At 42.1% G+C, this 12,658-nt stretch overlaps 1 protein-coding gene across 1 annotated transcript in view; it reads left to right on the top strand.

The window, feature by feature from the left end:
• Nucleotides 1-359: 359 nt before the first annotated feature.
• LOC311009504 (urea transporter 1) overlaps nucleotides 360-12,658 on the top strand; it is a 37,165-nt gene continuing 24,866 nt past the window's right edge. Inside the window, exons 1-4 of the mRNA XM_084003731.1 lie at nucleotides 360-512; nucleotides 931-1,120; nucleotides 2,246-2,374; nucleotides 6,941-7,130. Coding sequence (XP_083859857.1) covers nucleotides 389-512; nucleotides 931-1,120; nucleotides 2,246-2,374; nucleotides 6,941-7,130 — 633 coding nt within the window. The 5' untranslated portion in view covers nucleotides 360-388. The remainder of the gene's footprint in view (nucleotides 513-930; nucleotides 1,121-2,245; nucleotides 2,375-6,940; nucleotides 7,131-12,658) is intronic.

The following is a 12,658-nucleotide window of genomic DNA, read 5'->3' as shown; positions in this document are numbered from 1 at the left end:
AGGAGAAGTCAGAGTGAGAAGACTGGAAGAGCAAGAGGAAGGGGAGGACACCAGAGGTTGAACCTGGATCCAGACAAAGACGGAGACCCTGATGTAGCGGATCATAACAGACAGAGGGACAAGTTGATTTTGAAATGTGGAAGAAAAAAGAACCATAATGGTTGACCAATTTTCTTCTCCTTGACCAGCGTTGCCGTTGGACTTTGTTCTTCTGTGGCACTATTTTATAAGGAATCCCCTTAAATCTCATCAGGGACGCCTGAGAGGGAAGGGGAGTAAGAAGCTACAGGAGAGCAAACAGAGGAGAGAGAACACCAAAAAGAGAAGCAACAGAGTGGAAAGGGGTTCTCCAACATTTTCTTGTGGCATTCTAAGTGAAGCTCCAAGGATGTGGAAGACCACAGCGGAGGTGAAGGAGGCCAGCAGGAACCGAGCCAGCCTCAGCGGGCGCTTGCTGAGCCGTCTGCTGTTCTGCACCGGTGACATGGAGCACTTGGATGAGTACTTGCAGGGTAGGAAAACTCTCACAATAGTGGCTACACTTTCTTCCTTCTACTCTTGGACGCAAGCAGAAAATGTATTATCTGACCTTTTGAGAAATGTGTTTGGAAAATGCATAATACATATAGGCCGAGTTGTCTAATGTGATTAATTACAGCACTTTTCAAAAAGAGCAAAGCTGCCAAACACTGTTGAACTGCCATAGTCATCAATAAATGACTGAATTACAATGCCATTAAAATATGCAGATGGTAATAATCTCTCTGCTCCCACGCTCTTCCTGCAACATAAAACATAACCATCATTAAACTCATAGAAACCCAGCATTGTCATTAAGATATCAACTGAGAAGCATGTTTGGGGGGGGCGGGGGGCTGGGTCGGTGCTGTCAAGAACATTGTGTAAAAGGTTTTCTGTCTGTTTGCTCAGACAAGTGGTTCGTGCTGCAGCTGGCGGTGTGGGGCCTGAGAGGGGTGACCAGGGTGATCCTAGCCAACAACCCACTGAGTGGTGCTCTCATTCTGGCTGCACTGTACTGGGCCTCCCCCTGGCAAGGCCTGCTGGGAACTCTGGGTGTACTGGCCTCTACGCTAACAGCTGTAATCATAGGGCAAGACAGGTGGAGAAATATCAACACACACATACACATAAATAGCATAGAAGCTCATAAAAGTATAGATTTGTTGATGCATATTTACTGTAATGAGCTGTGCATCATAAAACCACACAACAGAAATAATCAAACCCTCATTAAAACGTTTTTTTTTTTTTGCTTGGATGCCGACCCTGTAACACAAGGCTGTAATTCACTCAACCTTATGACTAAAGTTGATTGAGGTTTCGACTTAAAATTCAAGAGCTCCATGACTGATGGCCCCAGTGGCGGTCCTAGGTTTCATGACACCCTGGGCGAACCTCACCTCCAGCACCCCCACCCCCCCCCCCCACACACACACACACACACACACACACAAATGGACCCCCCCTGCCCCCCTGTTCAGACCAGACGGTCGACAAGCGCTTCTGCTCATCTGTTGTTCATTCAGAGCTATTTTTTTTATCATAACCTCATAAAATAAATATGCCATGTTTCTATAAGAAGTTTGTACACTTCTATTTATCCGTTCAGAGAGAGAGAGAGAGAGAGAGAGACACACACACACACAGACAGACAGAGAGAGTGTGTATGGTAGTAGACAGTGTAGATATACAGTTGAAATACACATATTTGTTTATTTACTCTTCACATTTATTAAATGTATTTTCTCTTCCTGTTTCCCAGTGCGAGTTTAGATACACAAATATCGCATTTGTCAATTGCGGTATTTTATTTTGAAAATTGCTTTAATTTTGAAAATTGACCGGTTTGTCCCGTGTTTCTTTGTGTGATTTCCTGCCAGAATTGACACGAACGCTCGCGACACACGCAAAAAATAGAGCAGACGCCGAAACGATCGCTTCACGGCACGGGGCGGCTGCGCCTATTCGCGGCGCTGTGAACCAGTCTCTCTCAGTATCAGCAGACGCACCTTTTTTTTGTGCGGGCGCTCATGCCGCCCCTCCACGAATGCCGCCCTGGGCGGCTGCCCATACTGCCCATATGAAAAACCGCCACTGGATGGCCCTGTGTTCACCTGCAACCACTGCCAAGCAATGCTTTTGTTCATTAATGTCCCAATAATAGTTTGCCACACACATGTATGTGTGTATGTGCGTGTGTGTGTGTGTGTGTGTGTGTGTGTAGAGCTGAGGTGGCAGGAGGTCTCCAGGGTTTTAACGGCATGTTGGTGTCCCTGCTGATGGGAGAGTTCAGCTCAGCTGGAGACTGGTACTGGTGGCTGCTGCTTCCCGTCTGCTTGGGGTCGGCCACATGGTGAGATACGCGGACAAACTCAAATCAGACAGTTTTGGGCTGACATACTGTAACTCGTTTTTTTTTTTTTTGTCTGACCAGCCCATAAAACAAGCAGATCAACTCATTGTTTTTCTAATGGTGATGACAGAGACGCTGGTTTGTGGACTACAGATTTAAAGCCTTAAGTTTTGCATTTTGGTCGTCACCAAATAGAAAGTTTTGCAACTAGTGAAGGAGGGGACCATATTTGGACTGTGGAGGAGCAATGGGTGGATCTGATGAAGACAAGCAGCAGAGCGGCACCCCGAACAGCAACCTTACTGGATCATGATCTGGATTCTGGTGGGAATTCATGGTCAACTTTATTTAGTAAATGATGGTCCATTTATAGTAAAACAGCAGAAAGCAGGGGCTGCTTTAGGGGTGGGGCTACCTGCAGATTGACAGGTCACTACCAGCTTCACACAAGAATCCAGATGGATCCAGATCCAGTAAGGTTGCTGCTCGGGGTGCCGCTATGCCACTTGTGTTTCGTCAGATCCACCCTTCGCTCCTCCACAGTCCAAATATGGTCCCTTGCAGTGTACTGGCAGTGCAGCTTCCACAATTCTGGGAAATAAGCCTTTCAACAATATGTGTGTTGTGTCTGGAAAGGCCAAAAGACAACAATAGTAAATTTCAAAGTTGATAATAAAATATGAGGAATCAATCAACAGGTAGCCCCTACCTGCTGATTGACAGGTTGCTACCACGCTACCAATTCAGTTAGCTACTAAGATGACTTCAACACTTAGCTGTAAAGTTGACCTTGACCTTTGTTAGCAGCTTCACACCAGAATCCAGATGGATCCAAATCCAGGGTGCTGCTCTGCCGCTGGTGTGGTCAGATCCAACCGTTGCTCCCCCACATTCCAAATTTGGTCACTTCCTTCATCATTGCAAAAATAACAATATGGCGACGGATGGCTGAACTTGATGCTTCAAAACTGTAGTCCACAAACCAAAAGGTGATGTCACCATGACTACGTCCACTTATATACAGTCTATGGTTTTTGTTTTATGCCAAAACAGAATGTGCACATTAGTGCAACCACTCTGGTTGTCTTCACCTGAATCACCTCTAAGTGGAGTTTTAAAAGGCAAGCATCTGCAACCATCCCAATTATAGTTCACAGGTAATTTCTTGTCAAATCAATGACAGGTACTTGATACTATTCATTTAGTTTAGTAGAGGGTCGACCTGTAACAGTCAACAAGTAATCTGCAACTACATTTTGTCTGAAGGAAGGAAGAAAGGAAGCTGCTTTGTATCTTGTTGGTAAGTCAGAAACTAATTGTAGATACTGGGTTTAGGCATTCTGTGAGTAGAGCTAGTTGTAACATTTAGTCTTGTCTAGATAGCTTGTTGTTTAAATTCTTGGGAAGCTGTTCATACTGAGTGGGCAATTACCTAGTTTCTGCCATCTCAGCTGTAGTGAATAGACTTGATTGGAGGGAGGGGCTAAACCTGCATGAGGTTAACCAAGCACTTAAGAGCTAGACACTAAAGCGTCAGCTGCATCATCAGGACAGCCGAACGAAGACAAGGGAGTTGATCTGCAGGAGTCTATCGAGGAAGTCCATTGAGGTAGGCCTCAGGTCTCATTCTAGCAGCTTTTAAGACCGCTACAGTGAAGCCACTCCTAAAAAAAACCCCACCCTAGACGCTGCTGACATCTGAAACTACAGACCTGTATCTCTTCTTTAATTCCTCTCTAAAACCCTGGAACATGCCGCCTACAACCAATTGTCATCCTATCTCTCACAGAACAACCTCCTTGACCCTAATCAATCAGGATTCAGGACTGCTCACTCCACTGAGACGGCCCTCCTCACAGTGACCGATGCTAGAGTCTCATCACACTCCTCTGTTCTCATTCTCCTCGACCTATCTGCTGCGACACAGTCAACCACCAAATCCTCCTCTCCACCCTGGCTGAACTTGGCATCACTGATTCTGCTCTAACCTGGTTCACTTCATACCTGACAAATCGCACCTTTCAGGTTACATGGAATGGCTCTATGTCCAAACCCTGTTCTCTGGACATGGGTGTCCCTCAAGGCTCAGTATTAGGACCGCTTCTATTCTCACTATACACCAGATCACTAGGCTCTGTAATTACATCGCATGGATTCTCTTACCATTGTTACGCAGATGAAAACCAGCTATTCCTCTCTTTTCCCCCAACCTCTGACACTCACATTGCAACTCACATCTCAGAATGTCTGGCAGACATCTCTGTCTGGACAACTGCACATCACCTCAAGCTTAACCTGCATAAAACTGAACTCCTCTTCATCCCAGGGAAAGACTGCCCTCGCATGGACCTATCGGTCACTGTCGAGGGCATCACAGTATTGCCTTCATCAACTGCGAGTAACCTGGGAGTAATCCTCGATGACCAACTATCCTGCACCCCCAACATCACTGCTGTGGCCCGATCCTGCAGATGTGCCTTCTATAATATCCGCAGGATTCGGATTTTCCTCACAAAGGATGCAACGCAACTCCTGGTCCAAGCACTGGTCATCTCCCGCCTTGACTACTGCAACTCTCTCCTGGCCGGACAACCGGCCTCGGCGACTAAACCATTGCAGCATATCCAGAATGCTGTAGCACGCCTTGTCTTCAATCTACCAAAATTCTCCCATGTGACCCCCCTCGTCCGTGACCTCCACTGGCTCCATGTTGCAGCACGCATCCAATTTAAGACGATGGCACTGGCCTTCAGGGCCATCAATGGAACGGCACCTGTCTACCTTCAAACACTGGTCAAACCACACGCCCCGAAGCGAGCACTTCACTCCTCTACTTCAGCTGGTACCACCATCGCTTTAATCAAAAAAATGTCGCTCAGCAAAGTCCGGACTCTTCTCTGTTCTGGCGCCTCAGTGGTGAAACTCCCAACCAATGTCAGGACAGCAGAGTCACTTGCCATCTTCCGGGGGAAAAAAAAGCACTTCTATGTTCATACCTATAGCACTTTGATCATAGCACTGTTGTTCTTAAGGTATGTTTGCTCAACAGCTACTACTTTACTCAGACGAGGACCGAACACTTGTTTCTATTTTTTCACTCTTACTTTATCAGCAATGATATGTTGTGGTGTCTTTCTTTCGAGGGAATTTGTAGGAATGTAGGGAAGATATTATAATATGTATATCAATGTGTATTAATATACAATTATGATACCTGCTCTCGTAAAACGGGGCACCATCTGTTGGCCGGACTGAACTTTATAGAGTTCACTTTAATGACTCTAATGACCACTTATTAATTAATTAATTATCAATCAATATAATTTAATAAATCAATATAATTTCCTCAGATCATAAGCCCTTGAAATAGGGATCTTTACGTTCTGCACAGGAGAAATATCAATGGACAACAGATAATATGAGAGTATTTATTGACTAACTAAAGATTAAACAAAGTGAACAAAATAATAACAGAGATGTAACAGAAGCACCAATACAACACAAGAAATATAACTGGGTAAGCGGTTACCAACACATCTAGAACGTTTGGCAATAAAGGCGAGTGTGTTCCTCCTAAGAATTTGGACTTTCTTAGTAAGATACAATAATGGAATAATGAAATAGCCTCACAGATATTAGATATTAACAAAAACGTTAATAACTTAGTTTCACCCTGCAACTCGGTCATTGCTGTTGAATAAGGATTCGGTCTTAATTTACAACGATTCTTCTCAGCGTAATTGAAACTCCAAGCGGTCGCTTTTCCGTCGGTAATGTAGAAACGAAGGGATTCTCCGTGTCGGGGCCCGAGGGTTGGTTTGGAACTGTTAGCACTGATCTGCAGTAGATTTGTAGCGAGTGTCGTCTCGCCAAAATCCGTATCAGTTGATGAGCTGTCTTCTCCGTGAGCTCGACCATGGGTGACTAGTCAAATACCACCGATCAATATGCTAAATCTTGCGGCCGTCAGTTGATTTAGAGTTTAACAAAAATGTCTTGCGTGTGAGGTGTAAAGACTAAAAATGCAAAAATGAAGAATCTAACGACGAACGAAGCTAGCTGATAAAGAAGTAGTAAAAGTTTGGAACTAGAAAAAGGGAAGAAGAGAAGAGGGCAAGAGCAGAAGTGCATACGACTGTAAACACGCAGCTTTATGCTGACCGAAGGGGGCGTGTCCAGGACGGACCTGTTCGACTTACAGTCCGAAATCTATATGATTAAACTATTATGAACACATAATCTCACCATTATGGTCAAAGCTCGTTCCTTGAATCACATTGCAAATAACAACAGATGTTCTCCAGTTGTGGAAAGTTCATCCTCTGTTTATTAATCCAATTAAAATCCGAATGTGAAAAAATCATGAAGCTGTTGTTCCTACACGACAAATGTACTTATTGTAAGTCGCGTTCGACAAAAGTGTCTGCTAAATGCCCTAAATGTAAATAAAGTATGTCATGCATTTGGAGATTTTTTACTTGATAGGAAAACAAATGAATTGAAGACCTATTTCACATACTAATATTTATAATACCCCCCCCCCCCCACCCACCCCTCCCCATCCAGTGTGTTTGTGTCCAGTGGTCTCTCCCCAGTGTTGGACCGTTGGGACTTGCCCGTCGCAGTGTTTCCCTTCAACATGGTCATCGTGCTCTACCTCCTTTGCACCGGCCCAGACAACAACTACTTCCCGCACTACCCGTCTACACCACCAGGGCTGCTGGAGCCGAACAGCACAGAGCTCATTGCAGTAGAGGTGAGGCGTCTATTTCAACGTTTGTCTAGGTTGAGGTTCATTTGAATTTGAATTTGAATTTATTTATTCAGGATAGCCCCTTGAGATGAATCATCTCATTTTCGAGGGGGTCCTTCCACAAAAAGATACAATGATACAATGTCAGGTAAAGAAATAAAAAGAAAAGCAAATACATTGAAACACAATACAGGACTTACGTACATACACACACACACACACACACGCAAGACAAGGCTCTCCTAACCCCAGCTAATCCACAAACGGCCAGATATCGGAATAATAGTCAACTTGTGATATCTTAGCTTACAAATGGGAAAAATACAGAAAGAAATAAAATAATAATAATATTATAATAGTAAAAATTAAGTAAATAAATAATCGGATCAGATAAGAGAATCACACACACAAAGAAAGAAAAAATTTTGCAGTTTGCACGAGAGAGAGGAAAGATAAGTAATAGGAAATAATAATAATAATAATAAATAAATAAATAGTAAACATCATCAGAAACAAGAACAGGGAGTTTGCAAATGAATTAGAAGTGATGCTTTGAAGCTAGATAGAGAAGTGGAAGCCCTAAGCTGGCATGGGAGACTGTTCCAGTCAGACGGAGCTTTAAACTGAAATGAACGACGACCAGATTCTTTAAATATTCTGGGAATACGGAAAAAGAGATGATCTGTATGTCTAAGACTGTATTGTGTACTATAAGGAATCATAAATTGTTTTAAATATAAAGGAAAATTAAAGTGAATGCATTTAAAAATAAATAATAACCAATGAAGAACTCTTCTGGATTTTGGGGTTAACCAGTTCAAAGATTCATAAAGAGTACAATGATGAGTTCTGTAGGGACATCTCAGGACGAATCTACAGAGGCTGTTATACAGCACAGTGAGAGGACGGAGATTAGATTCTGTAGTGTTCTGATAAATGATGTCTGCATAATCAAGAATAGGAAATAATAATTGTGATACGATTCTTTTACGAACCTGTACTGTAAAACAATCAATGGACCGGTACAGTAATTTCAGACGACAGTAAATTTTCTTTGTAATTAAATCAATGTGTGGTTTAAAGGATAACTGAGAATCAAGCAGGAGGCCCAAGTATTTAAATTGATCTACCTTTTCTAGTGGGGCTCCGTCAAGAAAAAATAAGGACCAGTCTTTGGATAATAAATCAGATCTGGTACTGAAAAGCATACTATGTGATTTTTTCTTGTTCAAAAGAAGTTTGTTGGATGAGAACCATTTCTGAACTAAATTAAAATTATATTGCAAGGAGTGCTGAATTTGTGACGTATCACGTTTGGAGGAGTAAATTACAGTATCGTCGGCATAAAGGTGAATTTGACAGTCAGAACAGATTTGTGGGAGATCATTAACAAAAATAGAAAATAAAAGAGGGCCCAAAGATGAACCTTGGGGCACACCTTTTGATATAAACTTATAGTCTGACTGGGTGTTCTGAAAAGACACACACTGGCTTCTGTTGTGAAGAAAGGAATTAAAAAATAAAACTGATTCTGTTGAAAGACCAATAGCATACAACTTATCTAAAAGGAGATAGTGATCAACCATGTTGAACGCTTTTGATAAATCAATGAATATAGCACCAGTGGGCATATTATTGTCAAAAGAGGATAATATGTCATTGGAGAATTTTGTGAGAGCAGTGGTCGTCGAGAAGTTGGGTCGAAAGCCAGATTGGTGTGGGGATAGGATGTTATAATCATTGAGATAATTGGATAATTGATTAAAAATACGTTTTTCAAATACTTTGGCGATACTGTTGATAATTGAGATGGGTCTATAGTTATTAATATCCTGATGGTCGCCACCTTTATGTAACGGGGTTACTCTGGCGCATTTCCAAGATGAGGGAGTTTCACAGGTGGTCAAAGATAAATTAAACAAATCTGCCAGAGGAAATGATAAAACATAAGAGGCCAATTTAAAGAATTTGATCTCCAGCCCATCAGGACCACAACTGCTCCCAGAACTTAGGCCATCGATGACCCGTTGAACCTAGGTTGAGGTGATTGTTCTAAAGGCGAAGGAACTCCTGGACCTTTCATTAATCAAGGTGAGGTCAGAGCAGTGATTACCAGATAAAGAATTGCCGATTAAAGAAAAATGCTGACTAAAGGCTTCTGCAATTAATAATGAGTCACTAATAATTTCATTATTCAATTTAATATGAGTAGAGGCATTTTTTGAGGATTTATTAGTAACATTATTAATTGTCTTCCAAAATTGTTTGGGGTTCTTAAAATTGGTTGTTAGGGAATCTTTGTAGTAATTGGCTTTAGCATTTCTTGTTTTAGTAGTACATTTATTTCTTAAGTCTTTGTAAGCAATCCAGTCAGAAACATTCTTAGTTGCCCGATATTTTTTCCAGGCCTTGTCTCTTTGTTTGAATAGATTAATAAGTTCTCCTTTAATCCACGGTAAGTGTCTGCCCTTAACTCTAATTGTTGACCAGGGTGCGTGTTTGTTAATAACCTTGAGAAACTCAGTATAGAAAAAATGCCACGCATCATCAAGGCAAGGCAAGGCAAGGTTATTGCCGGTCAGTGAACCGGCTGTTTATAAAACCAACATGTGGAGAAGTGGACGATGCGCTTTTTGTAGTCCATTATTGTAGTTTCTCCAGCGCAGACGCACGTCAATCGCCGGTGCCGATCATCAGCTGTCAATCATCAGCGGCCGCGTTATAATGACGTAGCTTAGTGAAAGTCCGGTCGGATTCTCTGAGCACCGCGGTCGACTATTCCTAAGTCCTTTTGAGTTCTCCTATCGCCTTTCCTTAACCCCGTGAAGTTTTCCCCACAGGTCAAGGAATAGGAGATAGGAATAGGAGTTAGGACCTTATTTTTTGACTATTCGACTGCACCCAGTGTCCCTCAATGAGAGTAGTGTCTTTGCGACAGATCGCGGCTGTATGCGGATGCCGCTTTACGACAGTACCACAGCAAGTAACGGCAAACAATGCGGCTGCCTGCTGTTCCACAGTGTCATGGGGAAGTGAATATGTCCGCAAAAAACAAGTCCAAACTAATCAAAAATAATATTTAACTGCATGTGGTGAGGGGAAGTTGGTGAAAATGGAAATCAAAAGAGAAAACAAACAAACAAAAGAAGAAAAAACGGCACCAACGTTACCCGCACCTGTCAGTTAGTGCTCGCGCTAGGGAAGAGGCATCAGGCTGGGGAAGAAGTTGCGGAGCTCATGGTGGTATCACAGACTTTGCTGAGGAAAGCCTCGACCTCCGTGGGAGTGCGATACCGGGTGGACGTTCCCTCATGGGTGACTCTCAGCAAGGCAGGATATTGTAAGGAGTATTTTATATCCAACTCGCGGAGCTTTTTCTTGACGGGGACAAACTGCCGGCGCTTCTCCAGTACTCCAGCACTGAAGTCCGGGTAGATGTACACCCTCGAGCCTTGGAATAGGAGATCCCCTTTCTCTCGAGCAAGACGGAGAATCTTCAGTTTATCCTGAAAGTTTTGAAACTTTGCCAATATTGGCCGTGATCCAGAAGCACGGGCGCCCTCCCTGTGTATGGTGCCAGTGCGATGAGCCCGTTCAATGACGGGTGGCGATGGGAAACCCATCTTACCCAGGAGTCGAGGGATGAGTTGCTGGATGAAGCCAAGCATGTCACGGCCCTCGACCCGCTCAGGAACATTTAGGAACCGCAGATTTGAGGAACGACTGCGGTTCTCAAGATCCTCGACTTTGTCCGTCAGGTAATTGTTCTGTTTCTCCAGGTTTTTGACTCGCTTTTCCAAATCGGTTATCATATCCTCGTTTCCACTGACTCTTTGTTCAATCAGAGACATATGATCACCGAGGGTGGTCAGCGACTAGCACTTACAGACTATTCCAGCACTGAACCAAGATTTATAATCACCAGTACTTACTGGGATGGGTCCATACAGATTAACTGATGTTCCCTCATTTCATTGAAATGAAAAGTTTGGAAATTTTTTCAGCCAATTAGCCAGATTATTGACCTTCACATCACTTGATCATTGTTCAATTGAATGTATTGTGTCATATCAGAACAGAAGTGATCTCAGGACACTTTATACATTGAGCAGGACTAGAATACGCTCAAGACTTTCAGAGTTAATACATTTTCAAAGTCCCAACATCACCAGGAACAAGCGTTGTAGCGAAAAAACTGCCTGAATAGGCTTTTAGGCAGAAATCTGGAGCAGACCAGGATTTTGGGTTCCAACTTCATTTGGTGTTGGTAGTAGTATAATAGTATTAACAGTAGTATAGCATTATATAAATATACCATACCCTAGGAAGCCTGAGCACAACTGATGGGAAAAAAAATTGTCAGATTAATTCATATTGACTTGCTGTCGTACTGCATCTCATTTATGGTCATTGTAGCCACACCCAAATCCCACATCACGACTTTGAGAATTTGTCATTTGGTGGGTCTAAGAGCTTTTAAAATACATTTCAACTTAATTAGTAGGTAATGGATAATTGATAAAACATATAACAATATCCATCCATCCATCCATTGTCTCATATAACAATATATATTAGTTATTTTTCACACGTCCAAGTCCTTGTGACTTAAGTTATAATTACTTCTTATGAAGAGAAAACAGAAAGTTATCGTAAATCTCTTAATTTAATTGTACAATCTACACAGTTAAAGTTATTCAATTCACAACATAACAAATATGATATAATAAAGGTAATACTAACATTTCAGAATAAAGATAGATCTATATTTCCTTCTTCTCCTATTAAAAAAAACCTATCTGTATCTATATAATCATTAGTTGATGATTTATAATTAGATAGAATCAAATAATCATAATAATAATTGTTTCTGTCTGTTCTGGCACATTCCACTGCTCAGAGAGGAAAGAAAGAACACCAAATTAGCATATTTTCTTCATTAGCATTTCAGCATGAGGGTTTCATTTGCAGTGATATTCAAACAGAGACCAGTCACATGATCACATTAGCAGGTGCAGCTCATCAGTGGTCTCAGAGGCAGCAATTAGAGCAGCTTTCCTCTGTGTCTGCCATGTTGCAGTCAGAGTGAGCAAGTAACTGAGAGGAGCTCAATATGCACAAGATCAGCCAGCGATGACTCACCTGTTACTTAGCAACGGCTACCGATAGAGCTCATAGTCAGAAATCATAATCAGCCCAAACTGTTTTAATTAACTATTTTTGTTGATCAACACTCATAGTAGAGGTAAGGCTGTTGCATTGAAGATAAAGTGTTATTCTGTTATGTTTCTGTGCATCATATTCACAATGTGTGATGAGGTGGTGATATTAGGCTACATACATATAAATTTACAGCTGCGGTTAACTTCTATACAACCAGGGAGAAAAACAAACCCCCAATAAAACCAGGAGGCCTAAATAGAAGCTACGGAAAGTCACCCTCATTCAAATGCAAGCTGTGTAAAAAACAACAACAAAAAAAACAATTGTTTGCTTTAGAAACCAAATTGGAATGAATCGCAGTCGCTTTG

This window comes from Eutrigla gurnardus (genome assembly GCF_963514095.1).
Source record: "Eutrigla gurnardus genome assembly, chromosome: 23".
Taxonomy (NCBI): domain Eukaryota; kingdom Metazoa; phylum Chordata; class Actinopteri; order Perciformes; family Triglidae; genus Eutrigla; species Eutrigla gurnardus.
Note: the sequence above shows the minus strand (reverse complement) of the source record. Positions and strands in the feature narration are given on the sequence as shown.